Genomic DNA, 27,176 nt, shown 5'->3' on the forward strand with positions numbered 1-27,176 from the left:
ATGTGCAGGCTTTCTCTAGTTGCGGCAAGCAAGGGCTACTCTTCATTGCGGTGTGTGGGATTCTCATTGCAGTGGCTTCTCTTGTTGTGGAGCACGGGTTGTAGGTGCACAGGCTTCAGTAGTTGTGGCACATGGGCTCAGTAGTTGTGGCTCATGGGCTCAGTAGTTGTGGCTCACGGGCTCAGTAGTTGTGGCTCATGGGCTCTAGAGCACAGGCTCAGTAGTTGTGGTGCACGGGCTTCGTTGCTCCACGGCATGTGGGATCTTCCCAGACCAGGGCTCGAACCCATGTCCCCTGCATTGGCAGGCAGATTCTTAACCACTGGGCCACCAGGGAAGTCCCTCATTCTATTTTTAAATTCAACAATCTGCCTCCATCAGAGTAGTGATAAAGAGGGAAAATTAATATTAAGATTTTGATAGAGTGGATCACTTCTAGCTGCATGGTCTGGACAACAGAGATGCCATAAGAAAACCACATCTGTGATGTTTGTCACTCCATGAATGATCACATATATTCCCTCTTTGTACTGTACAAATCTCTGATAATGGATTTTGCCAGGTTGAGGTCAGAAACACTGATGGCTCTAGTGTAGAGACAGAGACAACAGAAGGGGAGGGTAAGGCAAACTAGGGGAGGTTACCAGCACCTGGGGAGTTGGAGTACCAGCACTGTACAAGATCCCTGAGCTGTCATGATAACCCCTACTCTCTTAGACTACTACATGGGCATTAACAGTTTCACTTGCCAAAAGGACAGGGAAAGTATCTGTTTTGTTCACTGGTTTTTCCCATGCGCATAAAATAGTATCTGATATGTAGTACATGCTCAATAAAAATCTCTTTGATATAATAAATTGTAATTTAAGAGATAAAAATTAAAAGAATGCCAAAGCGTTTCTCGAGAGAAGAGAAAAATGCTGATTTGCTTTCAAAGTTTGGTAATTTTTAGAACAAATGGAAACAATCATCTGACCAAATGCTCCCATTTTATAGATGAGAAAATAGAAGTCCTGGTATATAGCAAATCTGCAACTAGAATCCAACACTATCTCTGATTTTAAGGTATCTAAAGTGACAAAAAGCTATTCATCATCCGCAATGAGAATAAAATACAGCATGGCTAAATTTGAAGTGCACAATATATAAGTCCACATAAAAATAATAAAATGAAAATTCTGTGTGCATTTATCACCTATTTTAGTCTGTAATCTATGGCCACTGGTGTGATATTAGATTTTAGATATTATTTGTTAATGTCTTAAAATCATGGCCCAGTGGTTAGAACTCTGTGCTTTCACTGCGAAGGGAACGGGTTCAATTCCTAGTCAAGGAACTAAGATCCTGCAAGCCACGCAGCATGGCCAAAAAAAAAAAAAAAAAGAATCACTTTGGTTAGTTGGATATAAGTAAATCAATTCTGAATATCCCATTACTGGTCCCAGTTGTTTAGCATATGAATTGAGCACAGAAATATAACCATCGGAAAATAAATATTTCTGTAATTAAATAGAAGTTTATATCTCAGATGATCATTATGTCTGGAAAATATAAGCTTCAGCAAAGTTTAATCTACATGATTTTCTGATTTAACCACTAACAGATTTCTTTCATTCCTAATTTAATTTCAGTAGCCAAAAATTCAAAGCCAGTTAAATAATTCAGCTATATTAAAGCCCTTTAATATTCACAGTGTTATCTAAAAATTAAAATGGTTAAATATCATTCCCTAGAAAAATAATTTTTGTTCTTTAATAGTTTAAAGGTTTAATAGTTTAATAGTTTAATCCATCAACTTTTTGGATAATTCATATTTACCATTTTACATAAATTGACCATTAATTTTTATTAACAGTAGTCGTGGGATACCAAGAGTTACGTGTTAGAATCACACACACACACACACACACACACACACACACACACACACACACACACACATAAATGTTGAGTTTAACTCAGGGTATTATAATGCAAAATAATTCATGTCTAAATAGCCACTTATGTAACAAGTCATGATTTTCACGTTTATTTCAGGGACAAATTTTTATAATAGTCAACATTAAGAACAACAATTATACCTTTCCTCAATTATCCTTCTGCTGTCACTTCAATGCTAAAATTTAATGAGAGTTACCCACTAAGATCTCATGACAGAACGTATCATTCTGTTTTGCCAGTGGTTCTCAGCATTGGCCGCACATTGAAATCACCTGGGGAACTTTAAAAGCCTACCAGTGCTGAGAGCCTACCCGCAGAAATTCTGATTTAATTGGTCTGAGTGTGGCCAGTGTCTCTAATATTCAGCAAAGTTTGAGAACCACTAGCTAGTGCAGTACAAGCAGTCTTACGAGATCTACGTTCAGTTCAGCCAATGATGTCCTGTAGTTTTTTTTTTTTTTTTTTAACAATTATCTTTCACGGTTTAAAGAGATCTGACCTCTGGTCCTAGATTATCTGGATAATTGCATCAACTCATCACTCCCCTTAGCTATAAAAGCGTGAGAACTATTACTTATTTCTACAGTCTGTTACACTATCATTCCCGTGAAAAATTACATATCTTTTTTAAAGAGAGCACAGTAATTTATCTGTGAAGTGAAATAACACTAGCAGATCATTAACTTTGTACAATGAATGCATCAAGCAGCTGTTACTTAGAAAATAGAACATCTGTTAAATGCCACTGGAGTCACTATTCACTGTCATTATAGCTATAATTTCTGTTTTGCGTATTCTGCTTTCATGAAATTCTTTTTTAATAGGCAATGCATTATTAATAAAAAGTCAATACACATTGGTATAAAATCCACTATTTAATGTTTTATATTCTTTTAAAATGTATCATTATATTATTCCATCACATTAGCCTAATAATAAAATATGTTTGAATCCTTGGACCATGGCAGAGTAATGTAGGACCTGAAAAAACAATTAATATCATGTTTTATCACATTTAAGACATATTAGATTGAATGATACACTGTTGATTTAATTACAGCTATTTTGGATCAAAAGAAACACCACCACCTTAAATGTGAACATATATTGTACGTTTTATCTCAATTTCAGAGACCTTAATATGTGACAAATGCACATCTTAGAATTGCAGTAATGTGGTAAATTTGTTCACTTTCTTCCCGTGAATATGTTTTGTAGCTAAAGGTGAAAACTCTCTCCCATTTCTGATGACCAGAAATGGTATAATATTTATGCAGACTGACTGAAGGCAGAATTCACTTGGTGAGGGTAACCTTTTAAAATACCTTTTTTGGGTGTGTTAGTTAACTCTTCATCCATATAGTGGGAACTTGCACGAGAGGTAAAGAAAGATCAAATAAACAGGAATTTTGTAGCATCCTAGTAAAGGATGGAAAATACATCGAAATGGTGTTATGGCACACATTTGACTAAAGGTGGGACTGAGTGAAGATAGAATCTATGGGACAGGGGACACCTAAGAGATAAAAAAAGGGGAGAGGGATGAATTGGGCAATTGGGATTGACATGTATACACTGATGTGTATAAAATTGATGACTAATAAGAACCTGCTGTAGAAAAAAAATAAAATAAAATTCAAAAAAAAAGAATTCATAAAAAAAAAGGGGAGAGGGTGGGAATAATAGGAAATCAGATTGAGAAGTTATCCTAAGAATATAAATCCATCAGAAATTCCAGGAGAATTTGTGGAAAGCATTGGACCTCTGAAAATGTGAAATGGGTGAAAGAGAGGCTCAAGCGCAAGTGGGTTTTGTTTCTCTGCCCCTGTTGGCAAATATCTGTGGATGTGTTCCTATGGGACCAGATAATTAATCCAACACTTTTTACTATTTTACCTTTAAATCAATTAAAGATGTTTCCATCACATAATTTTATGATCAACAGAGACTGACAGAACAGGTTTTTCCAGCCTGCTACCTCATCAGTGAAGAGAGTTGATGAAGCTGAGGGTGAAATCCTGAACCTCTCAGGCCACTTAAAATTAGACTCAAGTGATTTAACTTATAGGTATGAGGGATGAATCAGAATGTAGTTTCCATCCTTCACTTGAACACATGGGTGGGTGTCTTAATTAGGAGAAATTAACCTATGCTACCCATTTCTTTTATTATAAGAAAATCGTTCTAGCATTTAAAAAATTGCTATGGCTACGAAAAAGTAGAGAGCAAATTTGTTTCTTTAAAATCATAGAGGGTAGTGTTTAATATTTCAACTATTTATTCTGGAGCTATCAGATGTTACAAATTAAAGATATGGAAAATAAAGAAAAGTGTTAGATTTTGTGGCAATTGATATTTACATTGAGTTCTCTTATCTGACATTTTTTTTCCTGTATCATAAAACCCCAAGCACCAAGTAGATAGTTCACATTAAGCTGCTGTTGAAACTCCTGTAACTAGACTTATGACCATGTCATAGGTCAAAACAAAACTGTGTCCATAATTTTGCTTTTAATTCAACCTTAAAATTGATCCTAGAATCTGTCACACTACTGCATGATTGAAAAAAAACTAAGAGAGCTGATTTACAATTTATTCAATTTAATCATTGAATTTGAACTTGCCCATTCAGAAGGGTAGACCTTCCCAAACCCTCTCCAGCCCTCACCTCATAAGGCAACAGAAGAAATCATGTGTGATGAGGATTGAATGCCTTTTGAGAGGAAGAAGTGTATTTTCAATTATTTCTCCCCATCTCACCAACCCCATAAATAAGTCTACCTTTCTTAAAGAGGTAAGGGTATAGAGAGAATGGCCAACAGAGTAGCTGTAGTTTAATTCAGTAATTCAGTTCTCAATACATCTGCAAGTATAGACATTCTTCTGTTAAGGGAGACTTTTAGAGCATGGAAAAATGGTTCCTTGACATCTTAAAATATATGTTTTTAGTTTCCAGTGAGTACCCCATATTCCCCTTTTGGTGGCTTTTGATTCCAACCTTCGTACTTTCTCATCATTTTATACTTTGTCTTTAGTCAGTCTAAACCATCCCGTCCTTTATGGTAAACTCTGGTTTCAATTATCACCTCTCCCTTGAAGCCATTCATGCTTATCCCAGCCATGAATTATCTTTTCCTCAAAATTATGTTCTTTCTAATATGATATCAAATTGTTTGCTTGTGTTTCAACTTTTCTTTGCAGCTACACTTTAGGTAGCATTAGAGCAAGGTATGCAGAGACTGCCTCCTTCCTTATCTCTGGCAGTGAATGGCACAGTGCAGAGTGGGTATTAAGCATCTAATGTACATTGACTCATTGAAATTTAAGTAAGATCTTCACAGAGCAAGATCAGCATATTTTTTTAAAATCTAAGATCCTATTATTTGTAAGCCATGCCATTAATTAAAAATGCTTTTGTGGTGGGCTTCCCTGGTGGAGCAGCGGTTGAGAATCTGCCTGCTAATGCAGGGGACACGGGTTCGAGCCCTGGTCTGGGAGGATCCCACATGCCGCGGAGCAGCTAGGCCCATGAGCCACAACTACTGAGCCTGCGCGTCAGGAGCCTGTGCTCCGCAACAAGAGAGCCCGCGATAGTGAGAGGCCCGCACACCGCGATGAAGAGTGGCCCCGGCTCGCCACAACTAGAGAAAGCCCTCGCAAAGAAATGAAGACCCAACACAGCAAAAATAAATTAATTAATTAATAAACTCCTACCTCCAACATCTTCTTTAAAAAAAAAATGCTTTTGTGGGGGAAAATAAAAAATCCATTAAATGAGCACAATATTTTTCCTAACCAAAAATAGCATTTATACAAATGATTCAATACCAGTTTATTCTTGAATACCACATGTAAAGGTTTGACTTTAGGTCTTTTTACAGTAGGAGTGTAAATTTTCTCCTTATTCACTTTTGGCCATAAACGGTTATACACTACCACAATGAACACTGGTTTTTTTCAAGCTCATGTTCATGATGGTGTTAACTTCAACATGTTTGAGTTTTACCTTACAACATTGAAAAACATAAAATGAAACCAGAAATTAGTCCACATTTCCTGTTTTCTTGTTCTTATTAACTGAATGAAGTATCACTGGACATTAAACATTTTCTCTTGAAAATTAGCTGGAGAATTTGGGGAGATTTTAATGAATAATAGTTGTTTGTGACCCAGTAACTGTTTGCAACAATATTTCCTAAATTCAAAACTTCTCTGATCTCTTCTGAGATTTGGAAATTTCCACTGCCTTTAATCGCATTGCCTGGCTTAGAAGGGACAAATGTCTATGTACGCAACGACTTTTTGTATCAAAGTTTAAACATAGTATCATCTTTCTGAAGTTATTTTAAGAGATAGTTAGTGATCCAAATATAAATTAAGCTTTAACTTCTTTAACTTTGTGAGGTGTTACCTTTATGAGTAAATGAACTATAGTGACAAGGCACTAGTCTGGAATATAGGAAGTAGGAAATGCTCATTTACATATATTTTCATATTTTTGTCATACTCAAATATAAGTTTTATAAAGGTAAGGACTTTGCGTCTCTATCATTTTATCCACAGTGCCTAGAATAGTGGCTACCATGTATGGTTGTAAAGATTGTGTGCTACACAAGGGTGCAGACAAAGGGAATGAAAGGGCTGGAATCTAGCCCATGAGCAGTCACAAGTCAAACTGCAGAAGGGCTTTTTCCACCCAAAGATGGCATTTCTCATAATTTCCTAAAAGACACTGGGTAAAATCACCTACATCTCTGCTGTAATAGTGAGCCATTTAGCAGGAGCTCAGTAACATTTGTGATTAATACATGAAGGAATTCCTTTTATGAATTGCTAACTCACTCATGTGCAACAGATGACAGCTACATTACAAATAGCCCATTGCATGGTAGCTGATAAGTTCATTTAGCATTAATTACCTTAATTTCAGATTTTTTTTATTTTGAAAAAGAAAAACAAATAGAAAAGTATATATTAGAATTGAAGAAACAATGACTGTTTTATATAGAAATTATTTTATACCATCTTTTAACCTCATTTATTCCCCTGCTTATTTGATAGCCAAAGCAAAAGCAAAATGTGTATATGTGTGTGTGTGTATTTATATATACTTTGAGTAGATCAGGACCTGAGAGTATGGAGGAAAGGCAGCCATAAGAGTTATTTCTGTATACTACAAAGATAGAAATGCACCTTGAGAATATATAGGACTAAGGATATATGCTGGCCTCATAGACACCATCTTCCTGTCGTTTACTTGGACCACTTCTCTTATTCTCTGTGCATATATTTCATTTGCCTCTTTGCAAAAGGTCTCCCTCCACTTCTTGTCATTGCTGCTACCCAGTAATTTTGTCTTACTATGGCTTTGACTTGCTGCAGTAAAGACATCAGCTCCATTTCAAATGACTTCTCAGCTGGGGTATTACCATAGTCTCTGTATCTCTCAGTTAAACTTCTTGAGAGAGTATCTGTTTGGCTCAGACTTATCCACCAGGGAAGGTCCAACAGCTGTATGTGGGCGAGGGAGGGATCGGGGGCAGAGGCAGGGAAATGCAAGATGGTCATGTGGTCCGCCATGACACGTCACAAGAAAGGGTATACGTAGAACTGACAGTAAAGTTTATACTAGGATCAGTTTTCCATCAACTCTCTACATAATTTCTAATATTAAATGTGCTTATTTTCAGGTTTGAAAATCAAGTCTTAGGAAGTACTGGTGCTCTCTTAGGGGATTTTAATAGTATCTCTTTAATTTACTTCTAACTGAAATTAAGCATTTTTTCAATTATGAGTGTGAGCAACAAATCCCAGCAGTATCAGTACTTCCTGTGACTTTGCCAGCAGTCACAGATAAAATTATGACAGATAATTTTATATTACATTCTAGTCATTGAATATAATTCAAAACACCAGTGGTGCTAATCACTACTTTGAAATTATCCTAAAGGTTTGTTGCTAGATCATTGTAGTTATACATGTTACGAAAGAAAACATGTATTACTATCTCACAAATTTTAAAAATATATTTTGTATATTTTATTTAAGTATAATTGTTTTTAATTTTAAATCCATTGCATTTAATTTTATCCTTTTAAAAACATTATTATGAGAAAGGATACTTAAGTTTCACCAGATGCCAAACAGGTTTGTGGCACCAAAAATTTGAAAGTACCTGCAGTAGAAATACAGGAGTGCAATAATTGCTGAATTTTCTAAAAGCAGTTGCTTAGCCACATAGCACAGGGAGATCAGCTCGGTGCTTTGTGACTGTGACTGCCTGGAGGGGTGGGACAGGGAGGGTGGGAGGGAGATGCAGGAGGGAGGAGATATGGAGATATATGTATATGTGTAGCTGATTCACTTTGTTATAGAGCAGAAACTAGCACGCCATTGTAAAGCAATTATATTCCAATAAAGATGTTAAAAAAATAAAATAAAATAAAAATACGGTAAATAAGTAAATAAATAAAAGCAGTTGCTTATTTGTGGATGGATTTTCTGAGATCTACCTTTAGCCAATACTTATACAAATTAAGTAAATATGAATATGTTTAGATGGACAGTATGTATGTTTATTATTAAATATGTGCAATCATAAATAAATAAGTCAATCATGTTTATGTATGCATACATATTCATATGTACCCAGTAACGAAACTACAGTGTATACGGGATGATTTTCATCATTCCTAAAGACATGGTTGAAAGTTTAAACCCTTGAAAACTCTTACCATAGTAACTGGACGCATAGCCATTTCAAAAGCTTTAAGTCTTAAGACGACAGTACTCGAAGCTCAAATGCTGTTCTTTTCACAGGCCACTCAGAAAGAGATTGAGAAACAGAAGGTTCACCTAAAGAGCATTACAGAGCTAGGAGAAGCCTTGAAAGCAGTTTTGGGCAAGAAGGAGACCTTGGTGGAAGATAAACTGAGTCTTCTGAATAGTAACTGGATAGCTGTCACTTCCCGGGCAGAAGAGTGGTTAAACCTTTTGTTGGTAAGAGAAGAGGCTGGAAGATTTTCAGCCCCTCTCCATCACGAGAAAGAAATTATATAAGCTTTAAATAATAGTATTTATGTTAGCAAATTCTTCAACTCCACATAAGTGTTGGCCCTTATTTCAATATCTATTTCTATAGTGTAAGATATTTTTTGCATGTTTGTATTATATTCTATATGGAGATTGCACCTAAAAGTAATTTGAATGATACTACATTTTTTGTCTTTTAAAATTGTACAAAGTAGGACAAATATTTTAAAATATTGTCTAACTAATACTATGTCATGGTATGTCTCTAAAATTAAGGAATACCAGAAACACATGGAAACCTTTGACCAGAATGTGAATCACATCACAAACTGGATCATTCAGGCTGATACACTTCTGGATGAATCTGAGAAAAAGAAACCACAGCAAAAAGAAGACATGCTTAAGGTAGCAAATAAACTATTATGAAAAGTAATTTTCACACTGTGCAACAGTTATATCAATTATCTTTGTCCTAAAAGATACAAAGGACTTCTTAATAAGAGTGAAAAAAATCTTCCTTCCCCACCTCCTTTCTTCCTTTCCTTTCTCCTTTAATGCCTTCTTTCCTTCCCTCTCTACTTCTTTCTCAGCATTGTTCACAAACCATCTGAGTAAACAACGGGAGTCCAATCTATGGACATTTTGCCTATGCGATGTCTAAATCTTAGTAATTAGTAACAATACTGAGCTTACATAAAACTGAATTTTTCATTCTTAACTATACGTAAACTAAACATGGCTTCGTGTTCTCTCTTTTTGGTATTGAAACTGATTATTAGGACATCCTAAGCTGTCTTTCTCAATGGCAACTTAGTCTTTACTTTAAAAAAAAAAAGGTTCCTGTAAAAGGATATGAGGGGTATAATGTGCAAATGTAACTTACTGATGCTATAATACCTCTATTTGATGACAGTTTTTTCAGTTAAATAGGAAGAATTGCATTTGAAGAAGTCTCATATAAATTAAACAATGCCTTTGTTTTGTTGAAATTTTCAATAATTTTGACTAGTGGATTACTATTTAAAGAATGCTTAAAAATTGTAGTTTCTGTCTATACAATTCATTTGTTTATTTTTTATGAAATTGATATTTTCTAAGGATTGCAATTCCTTTTTAATGAAAAACTGTAAATGTATTTCAGGCTGTCCCCCAGAAATATTTACCCTATTGTCTGTACCTTATTTTACTCTTCCTTCTCCTTTGATGTATAGGTAAGGGATGTTCCTTCAGGGTCTTTGGAAAAATAGGAACTGAGTTATTTCACTTACAGCCTCTCCAACCCCTTGAGTCAGACAGAGCTTTCCTCAATCCCTCTGTCTGTGACACAGAATTCTTATCTGTTAGAAAATCCATTTTTTCCATGGCAATCGATATGATAAAGAAAAAAGGAACTTGTAAGTACTCAGAAGGAATAGAAAATTGTTCTTCAGCTACCTTCCTTCCTAAGCACATATTCAGGTTGTTCCACAGCTTTGAAATTCAGGAAAGATAAAATAAGACTAAATATAAAATACTATAATTGTTGCCAGCAACATAGAATAGTTGTTTTCCATAGCAAAGGAAAACATCCCTTGTCCTTCTTCAGACTAAGGAATTACTTTCATTAAACATAGATCAAACGTAACCAAGGAGAGTGACCTATTTTCCTGAGGTCACACACATTCTCACTCTACTCCTATTTTATGGAAGTTGGCTTTTTACTCCCTCCATTTTCTCTCCATGTGCTCTTTCTCTTTCTCTCTCTTTCTCTCCCCCTCTCCCTCACTCTTTCTTTTGCTTTCTCACTCTTTCGCTCTCTTTCAACTTCCATTTAATTACTAACTTTAAGCCCTGTCTCTTGCTCACGGAATATAGCGTTTAAAGGCTGAAATGAATGACATACGCCCAAAGGTGGACTCCACGCGTGACCAAGCAGCAAACTTGATGGCAAACCGCGGCGACCACTGCAGGAAAGTAATAGAGCCCAAAATCTCAGAGCTCAACCATCGATTTGCAGCCATTTCTCACAGAATTAAGACTGGAAAGGTAGGAAGATCTGCTCCAAGGTGGAAACTAGTGATAAATGATCTCTTGCGAAGGTTGCGCAGTACCCTGAAGGGGGCAAGCAACCCTCACAGCAAGGTTTTCAAAAGGAAAATGAAGGCCAAAATGTATTTGAGGAAATTTTACCATTGAATCTCATGGGAGATCAATCTCTCTCCCTTTTTCCCTCCCTACCCCCTGTATCCCTCTCTCTCTGTCATTTTGTTTTCCGTGGCACAGCTCGTCTAGAACTGCATTCTGCACTGGTTTACATATGTACTTTCAGGGGTAACCTGCAGCACAGTAACAAATAGCATGCCGCAGGCCAACAGCAGCAACAACAAAAAAGCACAAAAGACATAATCTAAAGAAAGCACTACCGACATATTTTGCCAAATATAATATTGCTTGTGTGTGATATGGAAGAAATACCCAAAATGAGGTCTTGTACATCTCCTGCATGATGTAGGATTTCTGTACATCTTTGCTGGTTGTGCACATGTGTGTATGTGTGTGTATTTTAACTTGCTCTTGCTAGTTGCCGATAACTTACTGTGATAAAATCCATTAGATTATCATGACATGCAAACCATGAAGACAAATAATTGCAAAGCTTGTATATCCTAATTTTTGTAATTTTATATGTCTATTTATATTTATTCTATTTAATGAAGAACCAGGGTATATGGAACTTTTGCATGATAACCCTTTATATTTGTGTAACATTTAATGAAGGCAAAAATCTTATTTAATAGGTAGCTTGCAAAAATATATAAACACAGTATTATCGAATTTGAACTCTTTGGCGAGTATCAAAATGCAAGGAATTACCTCCCAAATTTATAAAATGTAGTTTGACACATTTTTCAATATATATGATATGCTTTCAAATACAAAAATGTATGTAAAAGAAATATATGTGTTTACATATACAGATAATTGCTAGAAATAATCTTAAATGAGAATAACATTATTGAAATATTTGTGAGAAAATGCGATATGTCAGGTAAGTTTTGATTCCTGGAAAAATAGGAGAATACATTTGAAAAATTATTTGGTAATTATGGACACCCAATAATAGCATGGTTTAAATCTTCTAAGGTATTACTTTGTATCACTGTTATATATAATAGTACATATATAAAGGAATTCCTAAAATATTTGGAAATGTGATATGAATTTTAAATACTTTATTGCATGTGAAACATAGTTACTCTTCAAAACTCGCGTTCCCAAAGCAAAAAGGTATTAGCTTACCTTAATTTGTTGCTCTTGTTTGTAATAGTTAACTAAGTAGTTCTACTCATTTATATATGAAGTAATCCTCACCTGAAAAACATCCGACAGATTCTAAAATTTTATTTTTAGTCCATAGTTGTTTTTTGTAAGAATTTACTCTACTGTTTAAACAGACAATTGTTTTCACTTCTGGAGATATCATTAAATGGGTAATATCTAAACAACCAAAACTTATTTTAGTCATCTGAAAGATGAATGCTAATACTTCATTACTAAGTTTTGTATTCTTCCCATTATACTTTTTAATAAATCACTGAGCTAGAGTATATTTAAGAGTAAACAGGGTATTCTTTTCTTGATTTTTTTCAATGGTAGATTGAGATACACTATGTCAAAAGACTGTGACTTGTAGGTATTGAAAAATGAGTAGAAGTCATCATGCACCATAGAAACTGACAAACATAGCATGGCCAAGAGAAGTTTGTGAATTGTCATTCTATATTCTGTACGAATGTGTCAGTATACTTCCAGATATCATGCATCAGGTGAGCCATTTGATGTGTTTCTTTTATCACCCATACTGAAGAAAAGCATAAAAGATTTTAAATCAATATTTCAACTATACATTAATTGATGACAATCACATTTTTACTTTTCAAAGCATTCCTTTTCCTCTAAATTCATAGAGATGACTGAATGCAATAGTTGACCCCATTTGGGGGCTTTGAAGAGATAATTAAGCTCTATCATCATGATGAAACAGAAAATATGGAGTTAAAGCATACCTGACATTTTGCTTGTTTATCATTGCATTCACTAATGGTATTGAGTGTCCATTGTGCTAGTGAGTATGGGAATATACAGGATGTTTAAGATACTTGCTTAAAAATATATATCTACAAACACAAGTTTAAATACTTATTGCAATCATATAATATGCTTAACACTAGTACATCTTCATGGGGGTGTACAGTTAATGATGAGGTGGTCCCAGCAATCACATAGTGTGGTAGGAAGAACAATAGACATAGAAGATTGAATTCTGAACTTTGTCAGTATTAGGCAGAACATGTGGTCTCTCTGCAATTCCATTTTCAGTGTTTATAAGATATGGGAGTTGAACTAGATAAGTAGTTTTTAAAAGGAAAACTATCCCACCCCACAAAGGAGTTATTATTTAGAACTGAGTGTATAAAATGGATAAGAATAGACTTATTGGATGGGGGAATTTCTGCCCTTTTATCTTTCTACTTCCTCTGATGAGGTTCAGGAGGTACAAGTTATGTGCATAGAACATGGTGTAAAATTTCTGGGTTGGATTAGTTAAAATTAGGACTAATTAGTTGTATTAGTCCCTGATAACTCTAAAATGTGTCTAATAATCTTTTGTTGATGCAGTGAGGAATTTAATGACTTGTATGTGTGTTTGCTTATGGATTGGGTAATTTTGGCAGTGCTGGAATTCTCAGGGATAGCCTTTGATCTCAAAGTCAAGTTCCTATTAGAGTAAGGCTTATGGAAGGTAAGATTGGTTTGTAATATGACATTCTTAAGGTTGAGTTTATGGGTAGTTTTCACTTAGGAGAAAAACTTGGGAGAAAATCTACAGTGATAAACAAAAGTAGATTGGGAGTGAATATGGATAGAACTCAGTTTAAAAACTAATTTCAGGATCCTTTCAAAGGTCAACTAGAAAGGGCAAATGAGTAGAGCAAAAATTTATCCTGAGAACTCACTGATAATATCTGGATTCACTATTTGGTGAATATGAAGTCTGTGTCCTTCAAGGACTGTTCATGACAAGAAATTCCAAAATCCAGAAAGCAGTGTACATTGGGTTCCTCGGTTTAGATTGGCTGAGAACTTGTCCATCAGATGCAGTTCTCAGCAGTGGTAATTTTAACTATCAGTGAGGAGCAGTGTGGCGAGAGGAAAAAAATTCTTAACTTCAAGCCACAATACTTTGAGTGTGATCTTGGATTTGACCCTTTACCTCACAGAATCTCATTTCCATCCAGAAAAGCAATAAGATTATGCCTGTCTTATCTTAACCTCAAGATTGTGGTGAGGATCAAATGACCTAAGATATGTAAAAGCATACATTGAAAAAATCTATAAATTATTATAATTATATAAAATGGTGAAAGTAATATCAATAGTTATTGTTATCATTATATATATATTAGACTTAATGGCCAAATTTTGAGGGTTAAGATGGAAATTGATGGGGAAAAGAAATGGAGGAATAGCTGATTTCTCTTTCTGGTCTGTGCTGGAATGGGTAGGGACCAAGAAGGTGTGTGTTTGCTATTTCCATTGCAAGGGCCAGCCTTATAGATTATCGAGTGGACCAATTTAAGAACTGGAAAGTTCTGCTTGTCCCAAATAGGGCCCATAAAATACATGAAATTCTATCTTTTCTCATTTCATTTAGGTTAATCAGCAGTATCTTATGGCTTTGAGAAAGCTTAATCTCTCCTAATACGTATGAAATCAATTTGAGAAAATGGCAGTTTTGATGGGGAGGGTCAGAGTTATAAAAACGAATCAGGCATAGTTTCAGAACCCTGGGTAAAGTTGATGGAATCATTGGGGAAAGACACCACGACTCAACTCTTTCTGATTTAGGGCATCTGAACATGGTGGCATAGCATGGTGGTGTTTGAGGGGGATACTATCAGCAAAAGAAAGTGACAGGAGACAGAAGCATAGAAAGGGAAATAGGAAGGCAAAAGTAAACAGACTACTTAGTCTTGTTGCTTATGGCACTTCTACCCATCTCCATCTTCTGAAAAGCCAAGTTGGAGAGGAGAGTCAGCAATTTGGGAGAGATGATATTTGAGGCAGATCTTCTAATAATTTATGCTTAATTCAATACTCAATGAGGAGTTCTTGATTTTTTTTTTTCATGCACTGTTGAAAGATTAGCCCTGCAGTGGTTGTGAAGAGAATTCAACTGAATAATGGCAGGAAGTAGGGAAACCAATTAGGAAGCTATCACAATAGTCTAGATGAGAAACAGTGAGTAGCTCAAATAAAGGGGTATCTGTGGGAATGGAGAGGAAGTGACAGTCTACAGCAGTGACTCTCTAACCTTTGTGTACTTGTAGGAACTGTTAAAACACAAATTGCCCTCCCCTCCCCCCCTGCCTGAAGACTAAGACTCAGTAGGCCTTGGGTAGGCCTGATAATTTGCATGGCTAACAGGTTTTCGGGTGATATTGATGCCAATGATCTAGAGACCATACTCTGAGAACCACTGGTCTAGAGACATTGAGAACTAGCCTAGAGTTAAATTATCATATATGAGGGCCAAGAAGGTGATGAACTGAAAACTGACTCAGGATTCAATACTAATTGAGTCCAAAAGGCTGCCTATGAGTCTCAGAATAAAATTTGCATCAAGATATATTCGTCACATTGTAATACTTAGCTTTAAAAGCATGTTGAGTCAATAGACCTTAGCTGTATCCTATTAATATAGGCAACTACTTTCTAACAAAATATTATGAGACATACACATAATTTGCTTAGTTAGATTGTGTTCTCTTCTAGAGATTTAGAAATATTTCACTTTCTTTGGAGCTAAAATGTTACATTATTGCCCGTGCAATTGGTACTAACCAAAAGAAAGGTGAACTTGTTTTCTGTGTCTTCATTCTTTATTAAGATTTATGTGCCGTTGGATATTATATACAATATATTCCTTAATTTCTATATGGGCCTTAAATTTGCTTTCGAAATCCGTGTAGCAGTATGTGTACGTATGTGTGTGTATATATATGTGTGTGTGTATATATCAATGTGTGTGTGTGTGTGTGTATAATTATAACATGGGATTTGAATGGTCTGCCATCATATATGTAAATATAATTTTATTGCTATAATATTTATACAATGTCAAGATTTTGATCTCCAATCAGTCCAATCAGTGTTAGCAGGTGTAAAAGTAATCATTCTTTGGATCAGAGACTATATGTATATACACACACACACACACACACACACACACACATATATATGTATATGTATACATATGTATATATAAATATATATATATATATAAATATATATATATATATATATATATATATATATATGGCTGTGAGAGAGCCAGTGAGTTTTTCATTTAGTGTACAATATATCAGGAAAAAATACATGGTTGGGTCTAATTTTATCTTAAGTAGTAGCTTTAGATGTGAAAAGTAATATATAAATAATTTAAGGATAGTTTAGACAGGTATTGTGACTTTCCCAAGCATCAGTGGGAAATAAGTAATCCATCTAATGAATGTCACCTAGGATGTCAAAATAAGATTCATTGGATTTGAGAATTTTAATTGAAACCTAATTTTCAATAATCAACTTTATCAATACAAATATATTGATCTTTTTCCCCTTCATAGTCTATTTCTAATTTAACACCTTCTCTGACAGAAGAGAGCATGGTCTGTTAGCTGGTATAGTTACTCTTATTATATAAATATATTTTTAGTAAACTTTTCTACAAAGAAATTATTTAAAAAGTCATAGATGAAAACTTAGGTAAAGATCTATAGGCATCACATGATTTGTAGAGCATTACATATGTAATAATCACAGCTACAATCCTCAAGTAATAGTAACAGGTTAATACCCAAACTTTGTGTTACTCTACCTGCTAATTTTATTTCACTGAAATAAGTTAACCTAGCAACAGAATTTCTATATTAACAACATTTTTGCATGTTTATAATTTTCTATCCCTAGAACAGGTTAGTTCTGTTGGAACTTTGATAACACATTACTTTTGTAATTATTTACAATGTTTCCAAAGTAGATTTTAATTGAGTTTGGTGCACAGTGTCATTTGCTACAACTAACTGGGTCTTATTAACATGACATTTAAAATGATTAAAGCTATTTGGTGATTTCTGATCATGATCTTTTATAAAGGAAAATGATTCCTCCGATCAATCAACAAATGTAAAAGTAATCATTCCTTGGATTGGAACTTTCAGATATTTATAGGAGGCTGTGAGAGAGGCAGTGAGTTGCCCAGGTTCTCACAGTTAGATAGCCTGGTTAGAAAACATTAGATCCTAATTCATTGCTTTGTCCACTCCATCATGCTGACTCTCAGCATACATTGTTATATCTCTATTTGTATCATTAGATATTTATTGTTGGTCTATTATGTGTTAATATAAGCATGTCCAGTTTCACTTAAAACATAATGATTTCAGTACTTCTTTGTATTAAAAATAACTATAATTAAACAAAAACCAGAAATGAGAGAGGGAGAAAGGAAGAAAGAAAAAAAGATAAGAAAAAAATAGAAAGTTGTCCAAAATGTTAAATGTTTTAATTCATCTGTCTCCCCCATATATTTTATAGTTAAATCCTTTCTTCTTCTATTTCAGTTGCTACTACTAAACTCATGTAATCGTGAGGCAGAAAAATATTCCAAGTTATTCTCAATAAAAAGTAGAAAGTGGGATGATTATTGAACCACCAACATATCTTAACCAATCAGTGTATTTTGTATCCAATTCTGAAAAGTGTGACCATAAAATTAATCTCATCATTTCAAAACCAACAGAGACGTACTGGGTAATGTCTCTTAATCAGCCTTACAAATTTGGGAAGTTACCACAGTTTCACATTTTTATCCTCACAGCATCAAAGATAAGCCAATACCTTACCTAATATCAAAGAATGCAGCCAATGAAATGTCACTTACCCAAGTCAATTTGTTTTATCTTTAAAATTATTTCTTATGTCCCTTGGAGCTTGCTCTTTTGAATTTAAAATAAGTGAATGAATAAATTTATAAACTACTTTATCTGATTATCTTCGTTTTAGATAGGTCTTTCCAATACACTTATTTCTCTTTGTAAGTTTTCTTTCCAGATATTTTGATTTGAAATAACTCTTCATTTCATATCTTTTCTGTATTATAGGATGTTACTGGTCCTTGAAACTTTATTCATTTAGGTTTCCATGAATTATTCTTATTTAATTTTTTCTATACCAATATTGTAATGATTAATAAATTTTCAAAGCTGCAGAATGGAAAGAGGAGACTGATTTGAAGCAATTTTAAATCAGTCTGTACCATTTGGAATATTAATTTTCAATTTAGATTTTAGTGTGATTTGAATGTAGTGACCATTTATCATAATTACTGAGATTGCATAGTCCATATTAACAAATGTTTACTTTACTGTCTGTGTAAACACAGTCATTATTATGTTAGTGTATCTATGCCCATTAGAGTAATATTTAACCAAAAGAAAGCTTACATTTTAAAAATGATAAAGTGTATCTGAGTAATCTTGAATGCTTCCAATTTACAATGAATCAATCTGTAATTGATTTTGGTTTTTTCAGTCTGTTGTTGTTTGTTAACTTGTTATATAAGTCACCTTTAATGCTAAAACTTTAACAAAGCCTTAAATTTCATTAATCTTAAATCATGCAGCAAAGCACAATTATTAGCTGTTAAGCAATCTGAAACCACATTAAAAAATCAAGGAAAACAAAGTGTTGTCTTTCTCAGTTTCTCTGTCTCTTCTTTCTTTTGTGTCCGTTTAACTATCTGATTATTAAACTTGCCTATGTTTTACTTTATTTGTATTTTGTATGACTTCACAGTCATGCTAAAGCTCTTAAGATGAAAAGGTAAGTAAAAATTAAATTGTATAAAACCTATGCCTGGTTTATACTTTCTCCTGCAATATTATAACTTTTTTTGATTATTTTCTATGTATTTTAAGACCTATATTGTGTGTACTGTCTAACGTGTGATTTAATTGTGATTCTAGCTCTTCTTTGGTCATATACTTTCTTTAAAGTCAATAGAAGTAATGTATGCAAAAGTTAAGATGATTTATCCACCATTGATTTCAGTTTCTTCAAATAGTTTGTCATAATTCTGAATCAAAGAGGCAGGCATTATATACTTTATATGGCTTAAACTTGGATGATTCAAGAGTGAGCTATTAAATTATGGATGTTTGCTTACTATTCATTTCTTTTTTTAAAATTTCATAAGCATTACAAAGACAAAAAGACCAAAGGATGACATGTGAAACTTTTATTGGTCAGAAAAGTCATGACCTAATGGTGAGCCAGTGAACTCTTAAGGAAAAGCAATTAAAATTTCCCAACTCCTTGAAGAATATTAATCACATGGATGTCAAATGGCTGGTCTGATCCTGCCAATAGAATAGCCTAAATAACTGAGTTGAATAGTTATGGTTATTTTGGTTATAAAATTAGTTACTGGTTAATTTGATTTATTGGATGTTCTAAAATTAGTAATTGATATAATAAACACGTTTTATGTTTAAAAAATGAGTTCCTTTTGCTGTGGAAAATACAGAATAGTATAAGATGTATTCCCAGCTTCAGGGATTAAAAATCTACTGGGGAGACAAAATATAAACCCTTGAAAGTCAAACAATATTACATTCAAATATGTAATAGATACTGCAACACAACCTAGGATTATACGTAAATGAGGAATAGAGACTCCCAATACAACATCTCAAACCCATTCCCATAAATTTTCCTATCCCTAGAGGGCTTTCTGAAAATTCCTCTATGAAAACATCTGGGTACAAGTGAATGAGATGGACATTATAAGAATTATCTAAATCCGCTAAAATTTACTAAATAAAGCATCAGCATTTTGACTCCTATTAGTAAGACATTACTCCTGTGACATATTTCATACTAATAATGAACTATTGGTTCTTTTCAATGTCGTCGTCATAGCAGTTGTTATTGATCTGTACTGTCCAATAAGGTAGCCACAGGACTACCTGTGGCTATTGAATATTTGAAATGTGGCTACTCCAAATTAAGATGTGCCATAAGTGTAAAACACAGTGGGTTTTGAAATCTTCATATGAAAAAATGAAAGTAAAATATCTTATTAATAATTTTATATTGATTATAGGTTTATATAATAATATTTTGGACATATTTGGGAAAAAATATAATTAAATCCATCTGATTATTTTTACTTTTTAGTATGGCAAGTAGAACATTGAAAATTACATATATGACTTGCATAATATTTCTATATAGCTGCATAGCTACAGTAAACAAAGCCCTTTGAATTTAGAGGAGAGAATTTACTGTAAATTGATAAAATTTTAGGGAAGTATTCATGCAAAAACTGTCTTATTTCTAACTTATACGCTAATACATCATCATCCTACCTGTGCTTATGTACTTTCAGCAATGAGAAACTCACTTCTTTAAAATTTAGTGCTTTAAAAAGACAAAAAAAAAATTTGCAACACTAATTAGTTGTTCCTATATTAAACTAAAATTCAGACTCCAAGTAATTTCTCCCCATTGACTCTAGTTATTCACTTTGGAACCACACAGAATAATTAACATCCCTAATCTGCATAATGGTCTTATTTTTTAACAAATGCATAGTAGTCTTTGATCAGGAAATCTGGACACTACACATACTACTAATGAAATCTAAGTTTGCATTATCTTGCTTTGAATAATTCATCACTTTGTACTAGTGTTTCCTAAAATCTATTCATATCTGCTTATATTATTTTTGTACCTAGTGTTATCGTGTTGTTGCTAACATTTGGCCAGCAATTAATATATATCCACACATGAAGTGCTGATTACTCCAGTCTCTTCAATTTTATTTATTTATTTTTCAGTCTCTTCAATTTTATACAGAGGAAATTGTGTTATTTAAAATTCCAGATCATTCAAGATTTCCTTGAAATATTTATTCTGCTGTTCTATGATTAGTCATGTATTCAGTTAGTTTTTCAGGAAATGTTCATTTATGAGTGCCTACTATGTACCAGGAATGATTCTAGGTTGAACCAGACAGGCAAATTACTCATCTTCATGGGATGTTCGTGAAACTCATCCCTCTCAATGTGTGTGTTTTTGCATACTTTTTGGTCTCCAAATAATTCCTGATGAAAATACTGCACCGGGCAGAACAAGTGCAATGCCCTTTGGCATCCTCCTTGGGACCACTCTCTACATTGATGCAGATTAATTAATTAAGTTTTGTTGTTAAAGAATGATACAGCTTTACCAAACTGGAGTGTCAATTTCTCCATGTTCAACATTAGAATTTCATGATTTTGTCAAATAAGTTGTTAAAATAAAAATGCCATGTCAACAAGCATTTATTTTATCCTTCGTAAACCATATGTTTTCAAAAGAGGAAGGTCTTGACCTGAGCCAATGGATGGGTACAAATTTGAGGGGAAATAATAAGACCAATACTTATTGAGCATTTATTATATACCAAACAACATTCTAGCATACTTGATCCTCATAAAAGCTCTATGAGTTAGATATTCTTCTTATCCTCATGTTACACATAAAGAAACTGAGGCTCAAAGAGGAGAAATAACTTGCCCAAGATCCCTCAGCTGGTAAATGGTGGAGCCCAGATTCAATCTAGGCATTCTCATGCAGGAGTTTTAGGCTCTTCACCAGAGGTTAAAAACATTCTAAGCCTTGAGGGAGAGATACCAGGAGTTTACCAATAGACCTGTAAGAAAGATTGTATTAGGACCACTTAAATAAGGCTAGAAAGGTCCTTGGGACAAGATTAGGGGAAGCCTTGACTATCATGCTGGAGTCTGGACCTTCTTTGACTTGTACTTCTTGAGCAGAGAAATAACATAATGAAAGCCATGGTTTTGGAATATACTGACCTGATTACAATGCACAGGATAGAACTGGTGAGGTGGGAAGGATTATAGCCCTGTAAGGAGGTTATTGCCTTAGCTCTTGTGTGAGGACTAGGAGAGATGGTGTCTCTGGGAAAAGAAAGCAAGTGAATCATGGTGAATGAATTGGCAAGTATTTGGTATTTATTAGACATTAGAGTGAAGTGCTGGAAAATAGCCTGACTCATGTTTTAAACATGGATGACTCAGAAAAAAATGGTCTTGTATTTACAGAACTAGCCAAGTTGATGTTGCAAGCAGTTTGGGGGAAGATAATAAGCTCATTTCTAGACATGCTGAACTTCAAGTGAGAAATCAGGTGGCTACTGAGAGTCTAGATTGGAATTCAAAAGTGAGGTCACAGCTAAAGAGGAATATTTGACAGATATTATGAAAGTTATAGTTAAGTTTTGGGAGATAGTACAATTTATTAGGGAAGGAGTATTGAGAGAGAGGTACGGGTGCCCAAGTTTTGAGCCTTTGAAACTACTATATTTGAGTATGTGGAGGAAGGATGAGCTAGAGAGGAAGCAAGTGTAGGAGTAAAACAGATAAATCTGCCTTCAAATGGACCCATGTTATTTTGACCTCCAAGTACTCAAAAAGTTATTTTAAATATTATTTATCTTCATATGTTCACAAAATCATATAGAACAATGCAGTTGCTCTTATTAAATGTTAGGAAATGTGTACAATTCAGTAACATAAATACCATCGAATTAATATTGTGTAATTATGATTCTAAAGGCTGTTACTCTTATAATATATTGTACAATATATGATTTTAAAGTATAGAAGTACGTTTATAATACAGAGATTGAAACAACATTTACGTGCATATCTGTAATACTAGCAATCTGTACTGGTTCAAGAACATATTATGATATTTCAAATTTTAAATGTTCATTAGGATTTAAAAACTAGTATTGAAAATAAGTCCCTTTAAAAAGAGTCTATAAATCCTTCCTGGCATGTGTAGAAGTACCCAGAAGATAAGTGTTTATTCATGTTTCTTGTGTAAAAGTACCTAGAAGATAAATGTTTATTTATGTTTCTTCCTGTGAAAATTATGTTCTCACGGATAGCATTTGATGGTTCACTTCTTCATTAGTATTAGTATTAGATATTTGGTTTTTCCTTGACACTTATCCCTATTGTCCTCTAGGAGATGCTGTCTAATAAAGAGTAAGACTATGACTAGGAATGTGTTGGGGAAGAGTGGGTGGGGACCAAACTTGATGAATGTGTCATTCTGGCATTAAGACAGTGGGTGGTTCCTGAATTGGTTTTACAAGTGGAAAATGTTTAGCTCCGTAAGAAAATAAGATTTCTATTTATCACGTGTGAGTTTTCAAAAGCTGTCAGATATAAAGTATTTTCTAGTGTTTTAATGCAAAGAAATTGAATACAGGGTATAGATAATAGAATAAACATTTATGTTATTAACTGTTTAAACTTTAAATCTTGCCTATTCTTTTGAATATATATTTGATTTTCAGTGTATTTTCATTAGTCACTCCTCTTCAAGTGGTTTCTTTAGAAAAACAAGGGATTTTAAAGTTTTTTGAGACTATGGTCATTATGAATTTCAAAATCAAAGAAACTGTGATGTTTATAAGTTTGGAAAACATATATTCAGATTTTTCATTTGAGATATTCAGGGTTCATTCTTTTGAATTTTTTTGTGCTACCAAATAAAGGATGCCTAAGGCAAACTAATGACATTTTTTTGTCTTATGGGAGCATGCCTGTCAATTCTGCCATGCTAAAAATGTCATTTAAAATATCTAAGCAGATTGCAGTGTAGTTTTTCTGAGGATAAGGAGACAATTCTGCATTTCCAACTGATGTAATGAGGCAATTTCTGTTAAGAGATATTTACCCAAATGGTATTTATATCAGAATATTTAAAATAAGATCAAATTCAACTTTAGGATATTAACAGTTAGACCAGCCAGATATATGGAAATTGACTTTTGTTGAAAAACCAGAATGATGAATTGCATTTTCTTGTATGTATGTTTGGCTCTGATGATGTTAAATGTCTTTATTTGCATCCCCAGGTACTTTCCCAGTTGTATTTCAACACTTTCATAAAATATAATATGGAAACATAATGCATGTCATTATTTTCGCAACAAGAGGTTGAACAAATGTATTTTTTGTCTTATATTTCTAATAAAAAGTAATTTTGATTTAAATTAGCACTATCTTTTTTTTTTAGGCCTCCATTCCTTTGAAGGAATTGGAGCAGTTTAACTCAGACATACAAAAATTGCTTGAACCACTGGAGGCTGAAATTCAGCAGGGGGTGAATCTGAAAGAGGAAGACTTCAATAAAGATATGGTAAATTGGTTGTGATAAAATTGTGAATGAACTAGGAATGAAAATGAATAAATATTTGGAAAGAAATTAGATAACGCAAGTCTCCAACTAAATGCTCAGAGCGTACCTTGCACATTTTGTGATTCTAATGATTTATTACAAGAGCAAAGTGTTCTTGTTGAACTGTCATTATGAATGCCAAATTACTATGGTATGGACATACAGGAGCACTTAGAGACTCTAATAAATAGCCCAGCAATTTTGCTTTGACGTGTGCTCAAAGGACAAAATGTAATGGATGAAAAGAGTCAAATCCAAAAATAAACTAGAAACTTAATAAAAAACACAGCCATCGTAGATGACTGATATTTTGTGTCAATCCCATTTTTGGTAGTATAACATTTATTTTGGAGAAGGGGCAATTACACCTGATATAAACATTGTTTATTAAAGCTTACCACAAGGTGGTTTTATAAAAAAGTTGAACAAGTAGTGTAGTATATATCTAAAATATGTATAAATTCATGCTGCTTATTTCATGGGAATAAAAAATATATAACCATGTGGGCTATTCCCAGACTCATAACTTTCTCCTTAAACCCTGATTAATTTCAACATGTCTTTTTTTTTTCTCCCTCCACCCCATTCTCACAGTTTCCTTTCCCCTCTCACAGCCATCACCTATATGGCATTCTTAACCTTTGCGTATATCATGCTAGAGATTTCTCAGACATGTATCAATGCTAGCGACTTCTCAGACAGTGCTTGAAAATGATATCAAAAGGCAAATTATAAATTGTAAATAATAGGCATGTGAAGCAGTAGGAGAACCAATCTTAGTTCTCATTGGTATCAATTCTGACTTCCTGGAGCTGCCTAAATCAGTACTCCCCGTGTATGGGGTTTGGTGGCCTTGCCAACTCAGCTCCTGGAAAGAAAGACAAGAAGAGCCTTTCCAAGATGCTGAGTTACTGCTACCTCTCCTTCATGTCAAAGAAGAAACCAGAGGGCACCGAGGTGGAAAAGAGTGCTACTTACCTCTTGGGCTGTTCACCAACTCTGCCCTCTAGCTCTCAGCTGGTGTGGGGAAAGAAATGAAGTGGGAGCTTTTGTTTGTTTATTACTTTTGTCCTCAGCCCCAGGAAATGTTGCAGACTTTTTAAAGACATATTTTAAAAAGTAAGGTCTTTCACAGACTATAAACATAAATGTCTATGTTGTATTATTTCATTAGACTAGTTAACTGGCAAATCTCAGGTGAAAATCCCATTTCCTCTAAAAAAATGAATAGTTCCTCAGTTGTGTGTAGAAGTTTACGTATGCATTACAGAATTAAATATGTAACATTGAATACCATGGATGATTATTCACACACATACGTGTGAATTTTTAAAAAATTGTCTAATATTTGTTCTTAGTTCATCAGAATACCTTGGGTACCATAGCAACGTGAACCTCCTTGATAGAAAGTTTTCATATATTGAATTGAAAGAAAGATAGGAAAATAGAGGTGAAAAATCACATGGTCACATATGCTACTCTATTAAACTAACACTTATTCAAATAATTTTATTTCAAAGTAAATAAAAATAATATTCTTAGAGTCTAAAAACCAAAATGCATACTGAAAATGCTTAAAGTCATTTTTATAATCCATATTTTAATACTTAATTGTATTTATTTAAAAATAACATGCATATATGACATATGTTTTAGAAATTAATTAACTGCAGTATTTGGCAACAATTGAGCACATCATTTTTTACTAATGCCCTAATATTTGTTCTAAATTTGGGCATTTAGGTTATTTAAAGCAGAGGGCATTAGATAGAAATCAGTGTCCATTTAAAATAACGTATTTTCACTTAGGAGTGTGTGTTAAAATGTTAAGCTTTGTTGTCATCTCACACACGGCAACATCTGTATTCCTCTGTGAATTAGCATTATAAATGGCAAGTTTAGTTTGCTTCTCTCAACTTTTTTAATTTCTAGAAATGCACTAAAAATCAAAGCCAAAAGAATGCTTTCATAGCAGTTCACTTGTCTGAAATGTTAAAGTACCTTATTCCCCCATCTTCCTACATATGACTAATCACATGTGTCCTTTTGAACTAGGCAGGAGGAAACTTACTTCTTTTAAAAGTTAAAGTACAACATATAAAAGAAAAACTATGAGTGCAGTATCTTAGGATACTGAAAGTTTTAAATTGGATTTTTTTGTGTTTAAATAACATGTTTTATTATCTCTGTTAACGATGTACAGCTTTCTTAAAACCAAAATGAAGACTGTACTTGTTGTTTTTAATCAGAGTGAAGACAATGAGGGTACTGTAAAAGAACTGTTGCAAAGAGGAGACAACTTACAACAAAGAATCACAGATGAGAGAAAGCGAGAGGAAATAAAGATAAAACAGCAGCTGTTACAGACAAAGCATAATGCTCTCAAGGTATTAGAGCTAAAATTATAATATACCTTGCCTGTGTTTTTATTTTTTCATGTGAAGGGTAAAACTCTTGTGCATAAATAAAATCTTCTTAAGACTCTTAGTCACCAGAAATACATTTTTTTTCTGTTCAATGTCTGTGTTTTATTTAACATTTTTGAGTGCTGTCTTTGATTTTGAAAGATGTGTTGCTTAGAAGTTGGGTTTTTTTTTTTTTACTTAGACAAATTTTTCTGAGTAGTAATAGAAAGATATTAACATGCATCATTCATAGTGTTCATATATTTAATTTTGTAGTATAATTTATTTTTGTAAGTTATGTTTACATTTGTCTTGAAAAACCTACTTAACTGCCAGAATAAACAACCTGTATATTTTTTAGGCTTTCTGCTTGCAATATTTTATTGATTTCATTTAGAGTAGGTCCACTTTTTTGGTAACCTAGTATTTGTT

At 33.7% G+C, this 27,176-nt stretch overlaps 1 protein-coding gene across 1 annotated transcript in view; it reads left to right on the forward strand.

Moving 5' to 3' along the window:
* Positions 1-27,176, forward strand: part of DMD (dystrophin) — a 2,123,521-nt gene that overhangs the window by 833,127 nt on the left and 1,263,218 nt on the right. Inside the window, exons 35-39 of the mRNA XM_060138437.1 lie at positions 8,761-8,940; positions 9,250-9,378; positions 10,828-10,998; positions 24,178-24,300; positions 26,589-26,726. Of these exons, the coding sequence (XP_059994420.1) occupies positions 8,761-8,940; positions 9,250-9,378; positions 10,828-10,998; positions 24,178-24,300; positions 26,589-26,726 (741 nt within the window). The remainder of the gene's footprint in view (positions 1-8,760; positions 8,941-9,249; positions 9,379-10,827; positions 10,999-24,177; positions 24,301-26,588; positions 26,727-27,176) is intronic.

The sequence above is a fragment of the Lagenorhynchus albirostris genome, chromosome X (assembly GCF_949774975.1).
Source record: "Lagenorhynchus albirostris chromosome X, mLagAlb1.1, whole genome shotgun sequence".
Classification (NCBI taxonomy): Eukaryota; Metazoa; Chordata; class Mammalia; order Artiodactyla; family Delphinidae; genus Lagenorhynchus; species Lagenorhynchus albirostris.